General features: G+C 36.8%; 1 protein-coding gene across 1 annotated transcript in view; it reads left to right on the top strand.

The window, feature by feature from the left end:
• LOC121385923 (sushi, von Willebrand factor type A, EGF and pentraxin domain-containing protein 1-like) overlaps window positions 1–19,072 on the top strand; it is a 50,793-nt gene extending 31,721 nt beyond the window's left edge. Inside the window, exons 13-18 of the mRNA XM_041516715.1 lie at window positions 998–1,174; window positions 4,730–4,906; window positions 5,989–6,173; window positions 13,414–13,499; window positions 14,729–14,942; window positions 18,939–19,072. Coding sequence (XP_041372649.1) covers window positions 998–1,174; window positions 4,730–4,906; window positions 5,989–6,173; window positions 13,414–13,499; window positions 14,729–14,942; window positions 18,939–19,058 — 959 coding nt within the window. The 3' untranslated portion in view covers window positions 19,059–19,072. The remainder of the gene's footprint in view (window positions 1–997; window positions 1,175–4,729; window positions 4,907–5,988; window positions 6,174–13,413; window positions 13,500–14,728; window positions 14,943–18,938) is intronic.
• The last annotated feature ends 944 nt before the right edge of the window (window positions 19,073–20,016 follow it).

A 20,016-nucleotide genomic window follows, 5' to 3' on the forward strand; every position in this document is an offset into this window, starting at 1 on the left:
CATAACTGGTTCAACAAAGGCCATGGTTTGTGCTATCCTGCCTGTGGGAAGCGCAAATAAAAGATCCCTTGCTGCTATTCGGAAAGAGTAGCCCATATAGTGGCGACAGCATGTTTTCGCTCAAAATCTGTGTGGTCCTTAACCATATGTCTGACGCCATATAACCGTAAATAAAATGTGTTGAGTGCGTCGTTAAATAAAACATTTTTTTTTCCTTCCTGCACTGTCTATAGGAGGCCTGCCACTCTCCCAAGACTGGCTTGATGACATGAAGCCTGTTCGTAACCGCAACGTCCCAATCATGTTGCAAAGTCGAAAAGATAAATTGGTTGATACTAAACTGATTTAAAATCAGTATAAGACACACCAACCCTGGCATGAGGCAAATCCAGGGCAGACTTGACATATGAATCTGCCTTTTCATTACCTCTGATGCCAAAGAAGAAAGAACAAGAACAAGATTAACAAATACAACAGCAACAACGACAACAAAGAAAGAAATGTTTTATTTAACGACACACTCAATACATTTTATTTACGGTTATATGGCGTCACACATATGGTTAAGGACCGTACAGATATTGAGAGAGGAAACCCGCTGTTCCCACTTCATGGGCTACTCTTTTCGATTAGCAGCAAGGGATATTTTATATGCACCATCCCACAGACAGGATATCACATACCACGGCCTTTGTTACACCAGTTGTGGAGCACTGGCTGGAACGAGAAATAGCCCAATGGAACCGCCGACCTGATAAATCCTAGACTGACTGCGCATCAAGCGAACAACAACAAAAACAAGGACAAGAAGAACAAGAACATGGTGTAGGGCAGTTCAACGAATATTCGATCATGAGTGTTCGAATTTCCTAAACGCTGTTTTTACGTGTTCAAATTACGATGGTAATGCCACCAAATGCACTATTTAAGTTTGGTATATTAGTTGGCAGATTGGTGAAATTTTTTTTTTTTTTTTTTTTTTATTTTTTTTTTTTAGGTATTGACTGTGGGGCGCCTATCAATATATCTGAAGCCGATGTGACCTATTCCAGCACGGTATTCCCGTCTGTAGCAACTTACACGTGTAAAACTGGATATGTTTACGTCAGTGGATCCAACTCGTCAACATGCCAGTCAAATGGACAGTGGTCTGGTCCGGCGTTAAACTGTACAGGTAGAGTCAGCCTCCATAATTCATATCATTGGAATGTGCTATGTATTTGCTGTTTTTATTTATCTATTTTATTTTCTTTCATTTCATTTATGTACATTTGATTTTCGTAAATATAATGATTTTATTTTATTTTTCTTAAGAAATATAATGGACTCCTTTTGTCAAACTAATTGGGTAAGTATATCAAAATGTGTTTGTGTGAAATTAATTTAATTACTAAAACATCATACTAAATATAGCTTTTTGTTTTGAGCAACAATGTCTGTATATTCAATGTGTCTGTTGTCGTGCTAATGTATGTTTAATAGCCCGAAGCGGATTTTGTCTCACTATATTACGAAATAAAATGACGCTTTTCCTTGTGATCGGACGTCCGGAAATAGAGAATAATATATGAGACCATTTATCTCATAGCGAGTTGTTTTAAACTGTATCTAATGAGCGAAAGCGAGTTTGATACTTTTTTAAACAACGACTTCTCAGATAAATGGTATCCAACGGACACGAATGCATTATTCTATTTCTTATATATCCACAAAAACATGGTTTTAAGCAAATGTTAACATATTTTTCGACTACAAGTTATTTACAGCCGTCTCACTTGTAGCTAACGTACGCATCACAGACTCAGTCAGGTTAACTATACGTCACAGTGCAATCGATTTCCATCGCGTTGTTTTTTATTGGACGTATGACATTGGTGACCTGGTCATCATCTAGGAACATACAACCACTGGTATTTTATCCAGAACAAAACTAAAGTTTGTTTTGTTTAACGATACCACTAGAGCACATTGATTACTTTATCATCGGCTATTGGATGTAAAACGTTTTGGAGGAAACCGGCTACATTTTTCCTAATGCAACTAGGGATCTTTTATATGCACTTTCCTACAGACAGGAAAGCACATACCATGGCATTTGACTAGTTGTGGTGCACTGGTTGAAAGGAGTGAAAAAAAAAATCAGTTGAGCGAATCCACCAATGTGGTTCGATCCTGCGACATAAGCACTCCTAGCGAGCTCTCAACCGACTGATCTAATTTCCGCCTCTTTATAATGTAATATGCCATTGTAGCAGACATCTTAGTTAGTCGACAGCATCTTTAAAATGACAACAAACTCAAGACTTACTGTTGACCAATACAGATATAACAACATAGCCAACACTGAAATACTGTCCATATTGTCTGGATCAAGCATTACTCTACACTGAGGAAGAATTCCATATTTTGCTTGTATGTAAGCATTATGATGCTCTAAGAGATCACCACATTTCTAAATTGATATTTTTAAAAAATCAATGCAAACCTCTGAAAGTCATTACAAGAAAGAGATACAGTTTGGGTTGCATAAATATGTATTAAAGAAAATTCAGGAAAACTGTTGACGATGATGTCACAAAGTGTGTTGAAATGTCATTGTGGTCATGAATATTTTAGGCAAATGAGTATGTTTGGTCAGTGCTGTTACACTCTGTTGGAATTAGTCCTGGGCAGAAATACGATCTGGAATATGCAATGTAGCAAAATCGGGAATGTCCCTTTAATTGTGTGTAAGAATAGTTGCCATTGTAGAAGTCACGTCAACAACTAACTTACGTCATCAGCGATGCGTACGTCACAACTATGACGGAACATTGCCTTTTATTCTCAACTTGGAAACTTATTTTCAACAACTGTATGAGTCTAAAATCTTCCATAAAATCATAAATATTGAAAGTGGGTAATAAATAAAATACCCAACTCTGCTCTGCAATACGTTTTATCTTGCACTCATGAATTGATGTTGTCCAACATCAATTCACTCGTACAAGATAAACGGTATTGCCGAGTAGCGAGTTGGGTATTATCTAAATAATAATCAGGTTCATGATCTGCTTCTGTTTCCAATTTTAGAGTATTATACAACTTTAATGAATGAATGAATGAATGAATGTTTAACGACACCCCAGCACGAACACTACATCGGCTATTGGGTGTCAAACTATGGTAATGTAAATAAATAAAGTGATGTTCAACATCAATATAAAAATTCAAGGTTTAAACAAAAACAGTGTAAAGAACTGTGCAAAAATACAAATACAAATATCACAGAATTTTACGGACACCGAATTTTACTCTAAACTTCAATTTGTGCTGTATTGGCCATTCTCAAAGAGAATGTTACACCCCTGCACCACGGTGAGGTTACAGCACGCGCAGGGGTATACAACTTTAAAGAAAGTTTTTATTTAACGACGCACTCAACACATTTTATTTGCGGTTATATGGCGTCAGACATAAGGTTAAGGACCGTACAGATATTGAGAGAGGACACCCGCTGTCGCCACTTCATGGGCTACTATTTTCGATTAGCAGCAAGGGATCTTTTATATGCACCATCCCACAGACAGGGTAGTACATACCACGGCATTTGATATATCAGTCGTGGTGCACTGGCTGGAATGAATACAACTTTAAATGCAGACCTATATCGTTATTGTCTTACTATGGATCCCTCGTGCAATTATCATTATTTTGAAAACACTCGTCATTATTTTGTTGAATGTCAATTTTATAACCAGCAAAGACACATTTTTCAACATATCTAACCCGTTTTGAACCAATTAATCGTCAACTGATATTAAACGGTCGACTCATGTTTAACGGTGATACCAATAAACAAATATTTGAACATACATTAAAATACATTAAACAGAGAAAACGATTTGTCTGAGAAAACTTTAGTTCGTGGTGTGGAATCATTTATGTATGTGTTGTTACTTTTGCTATAATATTATTATCACTTACCATTTAGGCTGTCTCAGAAGATAGCATATCAATTTATTATATACAATAGCATATGTTTTCAATCAACTCTAGAAGTTAAAGGGACATTCCTGAGTTTGCTGCATTTTTAAAGATGTTATCGACTACCAGATACATGTTTACGATTGTAATTACATATCAAATATATTTTTCTGCAAGAAATATTAGTGACTGTATATTAAACGTGCTTCTGATCGTTCTAAAATGTGTACTAGGTTAAATTTCATTTTATTTCCCAAAATATATTTTTGTCGTGCATACAAAATTATTTGAAAAGAAAATCCAGATTGGGCTTCTTACAAATATTAAGACGACCAGAAACACATTGAATATACAGACACTGATATTCTAAACAAGAAAATTTAGTTAATATGTAAGTTTAATCGTACAAATATTTTATTAGTCAGAAACATCTTACAATGCAGCAAACGCAGGAATGTCCCTTTAAATCAATATATGTGCTCCAGTACTGCGTCTCAATTCCTATCGTGTGCTTTAAAAATAATTCTGAGAAGCGGAAATTGTTTCTCACTAAAACAATACAACAAATTAATAATAAATGCAAAATAATAATAAAATAAAATAATAATTCAAAATGTATAATAAATAAAATAAAAACAAATGTATGTCAAGCTTTCAACTTTAAATGACAAAATAGTTATGGCACTCGAAAATTTATCGCTGCACAAGACAGAATCAAAGATATGTTTGGAGTGGTCGCTAATTCGTGAATATCTTATTTCAGAGATTGACTGCGGAACGCCCATTATCATATTTGGAGCAACTACAACATTTACAACTACAACATACCTATCTGTAACACACTACGCATGTGCAACCGTATATGTCTACGTCAGTGGATCCAACACTTCTACCTGTCAAGCGAATGGACAGTGGTCTCACCCGGCGTTACACTGTATCGGTATTGATCGGGTTCTGTATTTATCTGTCTTTCTTTTCTTTCTTTCAGCATTTACTTTGTTTAACTCAGTAGTTCTTACTTTCTTTCCTTCGGTATTTATTCTTCGTTTCATCCTTGCTCTATGTGACGGCCACTTTAAATATTTTAAATAAAAAATTTGTATACATACGTATTCGTTTAGTTTCCATTTTGGAGTGTGACAAATGGCTGAATCTAATTCATTGAATGTCATGATATGAGATCGATTAATCCATGATAACTTATAGAAACACTCGCAAATAGCACGACTATTACTACAAACAATCGTATCATGCATGTAGTACATACACGTAGATATCATGTACACTGAGATCTGAAAATCGTCAGAGCGATATCATTGTTCCAGCGTTGAGAGAGAGAGAGAGAGAGAGAGAGAGAGAGAGAGAGAGAGAGAGAGAGAGAGAGAGAGAGAGAGAGAGAGAGAGAGAGAGAGAGTAGTATTTTCGATAGTATATTCGGTGACGTACATTTATTGATTCAGAATATTCGTATGTGTGTGTGCGTGTGTGTGTGTGACGAAATATACGATGGTATCCATGAAATAAAGACTTAATTTGTAACCATATATTATTTGTATAAGAAATATTTTCTTTACTCAGCTGATAACTGTTCATTAGATATTTTCTAGGGCGGGATGTAGCCGCGCAGTCGGCCTAGGATTGATATCATTCGGCGGACTCATAATCATTGGGCTGTTTCTTGTTCTAGCCAGTGTACCACGACTGGCATATCAAAAACCTTGGTATGTGCTATCCTATCTGTGGGATGGTGCATATAAAATATCATTTTCTACTTATTATACGAAAAAATATAGCGGGTTTTCTCTCTAATACTATATGATTTTCCTTGCTTTTAAAGAACATTTGGTAATTCACTAATTCTGACGTATTGTTTTAGAGAGAAAACCCGCTACAATTTGTTTTCATAAGTAACAAGATATATTTCGTATGCACCATGTCACAAACAGTCGAGGTGCACCAGCTGGAACGAGAAAAAGCCCAATGGGTCATTAAAAACACACCAAAAACTTCATTTTTAAATAGTTTCAGTTATGTGTCCGGTACCTTCTCCAATCGCCAACGGACACGTGGCCTACGATTCATTGTCGGTGAACAGCGTCGCTAACTACAGCTGTGTTAGCAACTTCTTCTACTTTGGATACAGTAACAGGAGTGTGTGTCAAACGGATGGAGCGTGGGCAGGGCGTCGCGGTTCTTGCGTGTCAAATGTGAGTGACTTCCGCTGATTTAATATATCATACTGTCAGTCGGTGCAGACCTATATCAACGATTCACTACCTTGTGATGTAACACCCCCGCCCGCTACCGACCGTGTTTAAAGGTGCGTGTGTGTGTGGGGGGGGGGGGGGGGGTCTTGGAGTTCGTCCGAACTCTCCCGCAAAAGCTGAGGTCCACTTGTTTTAGCTTCTTTTCTTTTTTTAAATATTGCACTAATACTTGATTTTGCAACTCTCCCATAATATCCAATTCAAGTTCAAACACGCTGTCCCGGGCAGCTATCTTGGCTGCCTGTCCAGGACAGTGGGTTAGTTGTTAACTGTGGTTAGTGAGAGAGAAGTGTGTGTAGTGGACTTAAACCTACCAATGGAGCCGGTACCGAGCTGCAAACCCTGTACCTGCCAGCCTTATGTCCAGTGGTATAACCACGACGCCACCGAGGCCGGTCCATAAAATAATATTTACTTCGTCATTTAGCACTCCCCGTATCAAAGATGCAGGGTACACGATTCAGAATTGCTAACTAATCTGGCAAACTCAAAACAAAGGAACCTACATGTAGCAAAATTGCTTAATTGTATTTTCTGCAATATTGATGACCGCGTAGACTTTGATAATATTACAGGACAATGCCAGCAGTTCACCTTCCATTGATTTATTAACCAAAGTTAGAAATAAAAGATTAACAACAGAAAGTAATCATAACGTAATGTTCATGCTTTGATCTTTATATAGAGATACACTTACCAAGCGCCGGCGGTCCCCTCTCCCTCCACCAACCCCATATCTGTCCTGGACGGAGGAGCAGGCTTGAGTTGATGCCTGCGTCCATGACAGGCGTGTATTACAACAGCTTTCTCTAAATGTACTCGTTAAAACATATTACCTCACCTGACTTTTTGATGTTCAAATCCGTGTTTCCCACTACCTCTGTCCATAACAGTCGTTTGGTTAAGGGGGGCGTCCGTCCATTGCCGACCCCCTCCACGCACACACACAAATGTGACCCAGCGCCGTCAAAAACAACGAAGCCGTTCGGAACACTGTGTAGCCCTTTTGAAGTAATGCAAATATGAATAAACGCTATTTCTTACACATCCTTGTTGAGAACATCATTCGTTATACCCCACTTCCGGTCTCATACTCGTGGTTTCTTTTCTTAAAAGTGTAGGTTTTATTCACCGATAACCTACACTTTTCCTCCAAAAGTGTAAGTGTATTACAATACACCTACATTTTTGGAGCACAATTGTAGGTATACCACGATACACCTTCTCTTTTCATTTAACTACACCTGTATTTAAAACAAAACAAAAACAAACAACCATTATAAAAAATACAATGAACTTTTATGGTGATAACTTAGATTGAAATCCGGAAGACATTTCCGTTGTTTCTCTTATACTTGATGATCATCTGTTCACATTTGGAGAAGCGCACGACTGCGCGACCGTTACTAATACTTTCCGTCACCTTCACACTTGCGATGTTCGGTTGCAACGCATTATCTTTTAAATCCTTCCAACACTTGACTAAAGTCTTTAGGTATCCATATTGGGGGAATGTAGACAAATGTTCCCCTTGTGGTACACGTCTAGCTGTCATAACCTGTATTATACACCACGTATTGTTAAGGTTGATTCATACTTCACTCGCCGACGTCTATGCGGAACGGAAATTCCGGTCGCCGCAAGGTTGCCGACAAACAAAATCCGTCGAACAAACTCGCGCGTAAAGCGCACACAAAATGACGTAGCAAAGCGAGTGAAAGTGACATGTTCTTCACGTGCGCACGCTCGATCCGTCTCCAATCCGCCCGAGATGAATTTTGTTCATCTTTTTGCGCGTTGCGTTTCTGCTTTGTTGAGGTAAAAATAAAGATGGCTGGCGTTAAAAAAGTTCCCCTTTCTTCAATAGAAGACGAACTTCTCATTAACGAAGTGTGTAAGAATACAAACCAGTTTACTAGAATACAGGGGCCATGGACGGACAGAACAATCGCAGATTGCTGTAGGCAATATAGTTGAAAATAAAGATCGTGGAGGGAAAGTATTTGCGGGATCAATACGACCTACTGAGTTTCCTATCCGACCATGTAAAACATAGAGAAACAGATGGGAACCTATCCAGGTATATCAAATCTAAATTCTATTCTACAGTTCAGTTATGAATTATAACTTAAGTCCCTTTCCTGTGAAACTACAGTGTAGTTAGTGACAATTCTACTGTTGACGCCCCAATCGCACCTTATTTTCCTGCATAAATAATTGTTTTTGTATAATATTATGTATACTGCTTACCTAAAACCCTTTGAAATGACAAACGTTGCACATCTATGTCATTAAGCATACATGTTAAATTGTTTAGGTATGTACAAGTATATTAAAATGTCGGTAAGCATTCACATGTCTTACAAATATTACATGTAGGTTAAACAATAATAATTCAATTAAACACTATGGATAATATGTTTTTCACACATCCATAGAAATTTGGTAGACCACTGTCAGTGCCAAGTAGTTATATACATGATCTGCTGTCATACGAGAAAAATAGAAACCGTGCAAATATGCATACATGTATATAAACACTGTGTGTATATATATATATATATATATATATATATATATATATATATATATATATATATATATATATATATATATATATATATTACCCATATGGGCTGTGAGATGCGGGTGAATATATGTTCTATCTTTCCCTAGGGAAAGACAGAAGCTATAGTTCCCCGCTAATGTCATGACGTTAGTTTGGTGACGTCATCGGTTTCCTGACTGTCGTCTCTCGTTGATGAGATTTTACAAAGCATTCAGCTCCACCAGTGTTTTGTTGAAATGGTTTAAGCAATTTGTTCTTGTGATGATGATGATGATGATAACTAGTTTAACGTGCCCATATACCACTGGGGTTTCGAACACGCCCATCCCGAGTCCGAACTCCGATAAGATCGGTGGCCTGACTCGGGATGGGGGGGGGGGGGGGGGGGGGGGGGGGGGGGGGGGGGGATGGGCAGAATTTTGAAAAGAGCAATTAGTAAATAAGTTAATAGATTAAATACAAAATTAAAAAGGTTACAAGCCAAAAATAAAAAAGAATTCACTGCTCGGCCGAATATTTATATAATTTGTTCTTGTTAACAATTAAACATAGAATAATTTCATTCACTTCCCACTAGAAACATCAGTTCATTAGGAATGTGACCTCTCTTGCGTACATTTGATTTGTGTATCTTTTGAAGTCATTGCTTTTCATTCGTGACGTCATCAGTTTCCTCACACTTTCTCGTCTTGTATATAAGTTTAAAGTTTAAGTTTCTAAACTCTTTACACTATGGGTAATAAATACAATAACCCACTCGATACTCGGAATTAGGATTATCTGTCCCGTGATATTAATGTTGCGACAGATAATCCGTAATTCCTCGTAACTCGTACATTATTGTCTATATATATATATATATATATATATATATATATATATATATATATATATATATATATCTGATGATGAATCCATTTATAACGCGGATCACGACAACATGCAAAGTATGAATTGTCAGCCGTAAAAAAACGCACGTGAAAACTCCGAAATGCACTTGTTTGTTGAACGGCGAGGTTTAGGAAAGCGGACTGAGTATGAACACAATCACGACAGAGTGTGAACCTAGCTTTAGACTGTTTGCGGGAATCAGTAGCGTAACTGTCACCAAAAACATTTCTTCTCCTACAGTTACAATTTAAAATCTTCTTGATTCATTGATTGCCCAAATTAAAATGCACAGAAGTCCATTTAACTAAAAAAAAAAAATTTAAATCTCCATTCTTGCCTTCAAAGTCCTTTTTTCTCGCAGGCTTATTTTCAAACCGATGACCGTCTTTCACAATTTGCCGTTACAAAATAAGACAAAAATTGCTTTGCTTGGTGACACTTATTATTTGCATATAACACAGTTCAAACTATGTTCTCGTAATATTTCAACCAATAGACAGGGCTTGTAGATTATGGTAGCCCCACTCCCATGGCTAGTGATATTCAATGTTGGGCTAGTAAATAACTACTATTGTCATGCCCGACGGCTAGGGGAAACTTTTGTGTCAAATGTTGCAGCTGCCTATTTTGTAAATATGAATATCCTGCCCCCAAGCCCCACCAGTGTTTTTAAGCTATATCTCTCTCTTTAGGTGAAATATCTGATTTTTACTATTATTTAGTAACATTGTATTAAATTAAGTAAAGTAAGGCTAGTGAATTTTTAATCATGGCTTGTAGTTGATTTTTTTTTAAATCACTGATCCCATGGCTAGTGGATTTATAAAAATTCTGGAAGCCCTGCAATAGAAAAAGCCATCTACAGAAATTGGTTTGCTGGCTGACGTCATTTGTGTAGCAGTTCAGTTAAAAAAGAAAGAAGTGTGTTTTATTTAACGACGCACTCAACACATTTTATTTACGGTTATATGGCGTCAGACATATGGTCAAGGACCACACAGATTTTGAGAGGAAACCCGCTGTCGCCACTACATGGGCTACTATTCCGATTAGCAGCAAGGGCTCTTTTATGTGCGCTTCCCACAGGCAGGATAGCACAAACCATGGCCTTTGTTGAACCAGTTATGGATCACTGGTCGGTGCAAGTGGTTTACACCTACCCATTGAGCCTTGCGGAACACTCACTCACGGTTTGGAGTCGGTATCTGGATTAAAAATCCCATGTCTCGACTGGGATCCGAACCCAGTACCTACCAGCCTGTAGACCGATGGCCTGCCACGACGCCACCGAGGCCGGTCAGTTCAGTTAAGGTTCAGAACACTAATGGTTGAAATTCATTTCTTTATTACAGCAACTCGTATATACACAGACACCCCTGTGGATAAGACGGGGGTGTAATATCAACTGGCTGGCTCCCAACTGTTTACCAAAACCTGCATGTAGCTTGTCTCTGCCTTGACTGTTAGAAAAAGGTGTATCCCAAGTCAGTGAGAAAACCATGCAAGCTTGTGCAGTTAGTGTTCAGGTCAAAAAGGTTACAGTGTTAAGAGTTAGCCAATGAAAAGAATAGAACTAGAACAATACAAGTGAGCTAAACGTGAACAGCACACACACTGCTGTACCGTGAGTGCTTGTCAGGTTAGGCTTCAGTCCATACTGGTTACACCGAAACAATGAAATCTATTAAATATAGGAATAGCCTGCCACAAGAAATATTAATTACTTGGGATACTTCTTTATACATCTGTAATGTATACTGTGTAAGCAAACAGCCTGAAATAAAACATTAGTTACTTAAATACTTAAAATTAATTTATTTTCAATTATAACTGATTAACATATACTAAAACTCACGTGTACTACATTTGCATATACCAAAGTTCAAATTATGTTTTCGTAATATTTCAGCCAATAAAAAGAGCCGTCTAATTACACATGCGCACTTGTTCACAATAGGTCCCTTGAACTATTTACAGAACGATACGTCTGTTAAAAGCATGCAATATGTGGAGTTGTAGTTAGTGTGGTAGGGGTGTCAACTATCCAGTAAATTCCCCAAACATAAAAAAAATGTAAACAAATACAAAATAAAAAATAAAAAAACATTAAATATTATTGCTAGTTCTACATATCATATTTTATAGACGATCTAAATATAAAAAAATGTGCTCAGAAATAGCATTTTAGTACTTAATTCTCCATACCATTCCCATCCAGAGAAATATAAACTACGTACTTTAGTTTTATTATTATTCCGATACCAGTACCGCCCTAACACAACAGAGCGGTACTGGTAGAACTACATCAAACCGCATTTGCACATGCGACACGAACAATTGAAATATACGGTTTCACTGCTCCATAACAAAATGTGAGGCTCACGACGTCTGGTCCACGTTATTTTCGTTTCATTATTTACTACTTTCTAGTTATTGATTTTATTTGCCATAGAACTAATATAATAATTCACTCGACTTTAAGTGGGATATAAGTCAGTTATACCCACACGTACTCGGTGTATCGATCAATATCTCAACAGTTTGGGTCGTGAGAATCTCCGAGGCGAACCCGGGCAGGCCCCACGACCGTAACATGTAGGGATATTTACCGATATACATAACGTTTACTTATTTTTGATAACACATACCTGTTTACACATGTACGAGTGTTAACAATGTCAAGACATACGACTGGCTGCTCCTAGGTGATGACCTTGTCACCAGTGTGATACAACCAATGCAAACACAGCACGATCGAATTCGATTACACTGAGACGTATAGTTAAGCTGACAATCATTTGTACGTGGCGCCTAAGTGCAAGGCTGCAAATACTTTTTAGTCGAAAAATATGTTAAAATTTGCTTAAAGGCGCTCAGTCACGGATGGTTGACCTAATTTGTTTGAGGATATGTAAGAAACAGAATAATACATTCGAGTCCATTATCTTGCAGCTCTTTTAAAAACGTATCAAACTCGCTTTTGATTGTTAGATACTTTTGAAAACAACTCGGAAGATAAACAGTGTATGTATTATTTTCTATATCTCTATTCGGATATTTTCTTTTGAATTCCCCAACACACACACTATTTTCTGTACCTGTATATACATCTACCCGTCTTCCTCTTACAAAAACGTGAGTGTTTTGTTTTTCTCTGTATATTCGTGTGTGTGTGTGGATGTGTGTGTGTGTGTGTGGATGTGTGTGTGTGTGTGGATGTTTAAAACAGCATGGTTAATTCATAAATTATTGTTATTTTCTCTCTTTTTTTTCAATTATTAAAATTATGGAATCATCAGTTTTTACTGTGTGCTACCAAATTTTATAAACTGGTAGCCCGGTGGGCTACTACTGAAATAAAGTTAAGGTCGTGGTCTGGACATTGTATATGTATATATATATATATATATATATATATGTGTGTGTGTGTGTGTGTATGTGTGTGTGTGTGTGTGTGCATGCGTGCATGCGTGTATGTATGTGTGTATGTGTGTGACAATGTGTGTGATTGACCATTAATATTATATTAAAATGTAATATCTGACCCTGAATCTGTCACTGTTTATTAATAAAATGTTTTCCCTCATGTTTTGACATAATTTAAGAAATACGGATTTTCCGTTTTCAAAATTAAAAAAAAAAAAAAAAAATAATTGACACATTGGCAATTTACTACCAACAAAACTGGATATCCGTGTCACATGTACATTATATTTTCAGGCCTTTCCTATGCACGGGATATTTGCTGGACCAGTGACAGCCGGCTGGAAGGTTGAAGTGTTGGCCACACCATGCAATGAGGAAAGGCAAGTGCAATTAATACAGTTCTCTTGTGTTACCCCCAGGAACTAAAGCATTTAGCAACAGGGTCAGTGCTCATCATTTCTTTTTTTTTTCTTTTTTTTTTGGGGGGGGGGGGGGGGTATATATATGTGTAAATATAATTTCGGCCCTCGATGCGCGGTGGGTGTTTGATCGATACCCGTCAGTGGACCCATTGGGCTATTTCTCGTTACGGCCAGTTCACCACGACTGGTATATCAAAGGCTGTGGTATGTACTACCATGTCTGGGATGGTGCATAAAAAGACCCTTGCTACTAATCGAAAATAGTAGCCCATGAAGTGGCGACAACAGATTTCCTCTCTCAATATTATATGTGTGGTCCTTAACGATATGTTTGACGCCATATAACCGTAAACAAAATATGTTGAGAGCGTCGTTAAATAAAACATTTAAGTTCGGTCATAATGGTCAATTACTGAAGTTATTGTTTTTCGTCGTCATGTTGTTGTTGTTTGTGTGTGTGGGGGTGGGGGGGTGGGGGGGGGGGGGGGGGGGGTGGTCTTACCATTGCCCCAGATCAATGTGACAATGCAAACGGAAGGGTCGACTTCAATCATTGACTTACAGCATTTGTCGCATATACTTAAAGTTTGTATTGTTTAACAATACCACTAGTGTAGAGCGCATTCCTTAATTAATCAAAAATTGTATATGCACTTTCCAGAAGACAGGATAGCAAATACCGCGGACTTTTACCAATTGTTGTGCACTGGATATAACAAGAAAAAAACTTAATCAGTTGAATGGATCCACCAGGGTGGTTCGATCCTTCGACGCAGGCACCTCAATCGAGTGCTCAAGCGACTAAGCTAAATCCCGTCAATTTTTAATATATACATATATAGATGCACACACACGTTTATTATAATATATAACTACTGCTACTACTACTACTACTACTACTACTTATTATTATTATTAGTAGTAGTAGCAGTAGTAGTAGTAGCAGTAGTATTTGTTGTTGTTATTGTTCATTTATATTAATTGATTTAGTTTAATTGATTATTTTAATTAATTCATTATTTATTTATTTATTTATTTATTTATATATTTATTTCATTGTACATATTTATTTTTGTATTGATTAAATAAGGGATTATTTAATTATATTTTAATTAATTATATTTTAATTAATTGAATATTTATTTATAATTATTATTAAATAATTAATTAATTATTTATTTATTTAGAACGACAGTAGAATTGAGGTATGACAACGGCGCTTACAGGGCCATTCATATTGATATTCGTTTCAACTACGGAGGGTTTGTCAACACGGTGGTCCGCAATATGTTCACATCCGCAGGCTGGGGCTACGCAAACAGCACACAGCCGTACTTTCCCTTTGCTATAGGAAGACCATTTAATCTTACAGTAGTGACGACGGTATCTTCAGGATTTGACGTAAGTCAAACTACCATAATTGTCGTGTAGAGGCGCAGATCCATGATCTATTTTAATAAGAGGAGGAACGTTAAATAGTTTAACGACACCACTAGAGCACATTGCCTTCGGCTATTGCCACTTAAATAGGAACAGAATGAGGCAGCACAGAACATAACTTTAGTTACTGCCTTGGCCACCATTGGGTGACATCAGATGATCATACAGAACAATAAATAGGGGAGTGTAATATGATTGTAAACTTCACGAGATGAGATATAAATCATATTTTATAAAACACATGAATTTTTCTCTTCATTATATAACTTTTGACAATTTACATTTATGCCACCAGCAAAATAGTTCCGGCTTTTTTACAGTGAACATATTAACGCTTTCTACAGGGACGATAACACATTTTAGTGTGAAATAGTGAAATGTTCACTCCTAAAATTTGTTATCGTCACTGAGTGACTGATAACACTTTTATTTGAATGATATTTTAAGATATTCCACTATATATATATATATATATATATATATATATATATATATATATATATATATATATATATATATATATACTTCGAATTTTTTCAATATTTGTTGATAACACTTTTATTTCACTGATATTATAAAATATTTCACTAAATATTATATAATAAATACAAATATTGAAGACAACTTCCAACCGTATACATAGAAATACAGACTGATGCGCAGCTAAATATTAATAGAAGCTAAACAATTAAAACGATAAGAATATTAGTTGGCACCAAAATATTTGTTAATATAAATTTACACAATTTTTAAGAACACAGATGCTTTAAAATTTAACAGTTTCTGGAGTTTATATGTATTTGGCCTGTTCAGATAGTATATATTAAGTTATTCCGTCTTTCTTCTGTAAATTTGGTACATATACATAATTAATGAGATTCATCTCCAACAACATTAGTATTACAATGTGTGCAGGTACTATTTTCATATACAATATTTGTCCATCTTCCCTGTTCAAGTGGTAAAAAGTGATTAGAGATTCTAACTCAAAAATGTATTTGAATATTAATTTCATAACTATCAAAGACAAATTAGTTTAACATATCTAAACAGTTTTCAACGAATTAATCTTCATCTGATATTATACATTGAAGTCATGTTTAATGAAGGTACCAATAACAAATATTTGAGCATGCGCATTAAACAGGCACAACAATTTGACTAAAAAATAGTTTTCTCATAGTGCGGAATCATTTATTCATGTAGGCCCCTATTGTTACGTTTTACAATTATGACCGGCGTCGTGGTTAGGCCATCGGTCTACAGTACTGGTAGGCACTGGGTTCGGATCCCAGTCGAGGCATGGACTTTTTAATCCAGATAACGACTCCAAACCCTGAGGCTTAATGGGTAGGTGTAAACCACTTGCACCGACCAGTGATCCATAACTGGTTCAACAAAGGCTATGGTTTGTACTATCTTGCCTGTGGGAAGCGAAAATAAAACATTCCTTGCTGCCTGTCGTAAAAGAGTAGCCTATGTGGTGACAGCGGGTTTCCTCTAAAAAACAGTGTCAGAGTGCCCATATGTTTGACGTCCAATAGCCGATGATAAGATAAAAAATCAATTTGCTCTAGTGGCGTCGTTAAATAAAACAAACTACTATTATATTGTTATTACTTTTCAGTGTCTGAGATGATAAAATGGTAAAAAAGAATACTGTTAACCATCGATTATTTCTATGTATTTTATTTTCCTTTTCCGTCCTTTAACAAGCGTTTACTTTAATTGGTTGATTTATTGAAATTTTCAGTCGCCATTATTGTACATTTTAATGTTTATAATTAAGAGAGGGCCTCGTAAGTTGGATAACTTGTGTCCAATACTTATATAAATATATTATATGCAATAAAATATGTTTTCTATCAACATGAATCACGTAAAGCACTGCAGGACTCTGCGTTCTGCTATCACATCCGCACACACACACACACACACACGTGCGTACAAACACACACACGCATGCAGCTGAAAATTAACATGAAAACAATTATAGACAAGCCTCGGTGGCGCAGTGGTTAAGCCATCGGACTACAGGTTGGTAGGTACAGGGTTCACAGCCCGGTACTGGCTCCAACCCAGACTGAGTTCTTAAGGGTGGGTAGGTGTAAGGCCACTACAGCCTCTTCTCTCTCACTAATCACTAACCACTTAACAACTAACCCACTGTCCTCGACAGACAGCTCAGATACCTGAGGTGTGTGCCCAGGACAGCGTGTTTGAACCTTAATTGGATGTAAGCATGAAAATAAGTTGAAATGAAATGAAAATGAAAACAATGGTCGCCAGGGGGGGGGGGGGGGGTTGGGGGGGGGAGGGCAATTGAAGAAAAATCTTACTGGTCCATCGCAAATTCAACTAGCCCTCCAACTATCACATTAAAATTGAACAATGGAATGGCCTTTGTTAAATAATAACCATGTACTGACCGTATATCGTCCGTTTGCGTCAAAAGGAATCATATAATAAATAAATGAATAAAGTTAAAATTCATATAAAACAAAAACGTGTTATTAAGTTTTAAACCCATAACAAATGAAATCACATTATTTGAAAAGAAATCTATTATAAATAAAATGTTCCTGTACAAAGTACCATTAAATCATATACAAATTAAATATCATTTTAATACAGAGGTGAAAACAAAATGCCAGATACTCATTCGACTCTGGTCACGTATTACGGTGTGTGTGTGTGTGTGTGTGTGTGTGTGTGTGTGTGTGTGTGTGTGTGCGTGTGCGTGTGTGTGTGTGTGTGTGTGTGAATTCTACAGTAGTAGGCTATTAACAAACTAAACATCGAAAGCAAAGAAATCTGGAAAAAACCCAAACAGTTTACCCGTAGATATTGTTTATTATAATAATCTTTGGACGGTCATTGCATCTTGTAAGTTTTGGCGTCAATACGTTACATCTGATCTGTTCTTGTTTCATGTTCTCTATCTTCAGCTACCAGATATGTAGTTCGAGTCAGCACAGATATGGTGTGCTTTGTTACATCCAATTCCGTTTCAGTGCATTTATTTTAACTAGCACCATATTATCCAGAACCAAACATCGACGGTCGCCCAACGGACTATCTTTGTAAAATTCTTAGTCGCCCTTAGCCAAATAAGGTCGTCACGGGCTAATTTCAACCCTTGCAGTGCGTACAAACACACACACATGCGTCCGTAGACTCGTATACACAATCACATATACTCACTTCTAGAATGGGTTCTCATATTTATGGGTGGAGGATACACTGTGTGAGTGGTTCCTATGCAATATGTGAAAAAGGCTGTGTTTATTCGACCACTTATGATCCACCATTCGTCAAAAACTCATTCCACACAAAGAAAAAAACAAAAAACAAATTAAATCAAAACAATATAAGATAAAGTAAACAAGAAAACAAAACAAAAACAAACTAAGAAAGCAAATACATAAACCACAAAACAACCCCAACACCCCCCCAAAATCCCACAAACAACAACACAAAACAACTCCCACCCATCCCACAAACCCCCCATCCCCCCCCCCCCCAAAAAAACAACACACACACACACACACACACAAAGCAACAAAAACACACACACACACACACACACACACACACACACACACACACACACACACACACACACACAAAAACCCAAAAAACCTACCCCAAACAACAACAAAACCCCCCAAAATAACCAAACTAAACAAATACAAACACAACCACACGGACACAAACCGACACACCCACCTCCCAATCTCAATTATGAACAACCAGTATTGAGAAATAGTAAGACTAATATAGAGTGGAAGGCAATGTTTTGCAGACTAATTCTATGATATATATTGTTTGTTTTTTGTTTGTTTTTCCAGCATAGTTTGACGCCCAATAGCCGATATATTTATCGTGCTGGAGTGTCGTTAAACATTCATTCATTCATTCATTCACTCATTCACTCATTCATTCATTTTTTTCCAGATCTACGTCGATGGGGCATACTTCATTACTTGGGGATACAACGGTGTTGACTTTACCCAGGTCAATCAGGTCACCATCTTGATAGGAGCCGACATCGATTTAATTCAATTATATAACTGAACTTTAAAACGAAACTCACGTTTTGTGCTATTAGTTATTTATTACCACTAAATAAAGTGTGCAGGGAGCCAAAAATGTAAATTTAATCTTGAAAATAGGAAACAAACTCCTTATGGTAACTTTTTCCAATCAACGATTGTATGATTTTAAAAGGAAGATATGGGCAGATAATATCTCTCGCCCATCACCCCTCTCTTTCTGTCTGTCTGTCCGTCTGGCTCTGTCTCTCTGTCTTTCAACTACTTTCTTTGCTACTGTAACTTCAACAACAACTACTACTACTACTACTGGTACTACTACTACTGGTAGTACTACCACTACTACTACTGCTACCTTTTTATTAAGATTACTACTACTATTGCTACTGCTATTCCAACTGCAACTGTAGCTACTACTACTACTACTACCACAACTACTACTGCTACTACTACTCCTACTCCTACTCCTACTCCTACTCCTACTCCTACTACTACAATTATCACTGCTACTAGTACTATTACTAGTACTGCCACTACCACAATAACTACTTCTACTACTACAACTAACACTACTACTTCCACTACTACTACTACTACTTCTACCACTACCACTACTACAATTACTACTACTACGACTGATATGACTTCTACTAATACTATTACTACTGCTATTATACTACTACTACTACTACTACTAGTATTATTACTATGCCTACTACCACTACTTCAACAACAACTACTACTGCTAATACTACTACTACTACTACTACTACTACTACTACTACTACCACTACTACTAGTACTATTACTATCATTACTACCACTACTTATACAATTAGTACTACCACCACCACCACCACTACTGCTAATACTACCACTACTACAACCACTACTATTACTACCACAACTATTAGTACTCTACTACTACTACTACTACTACTACTACTACTGCTAATAATACTGCTACTGCTACTGCTACT

The sequence above is a fragment of the Gigantopelta aegis genome, chromosome 12, assembly GCF_016097555.1.
Source record: "Gigantopelta aegis isolate Gae_Host chromosome 12, Gae_host_genome, whole genome shotgun sequence".
Taxonomy (NCBI): domain Eukaryota; kingdom Metazoa; phylum Mollusca; class Gastropoda; order Neomphalida; family Peltospiridae; genus Gigantopelta; species Gigantopelta aegis.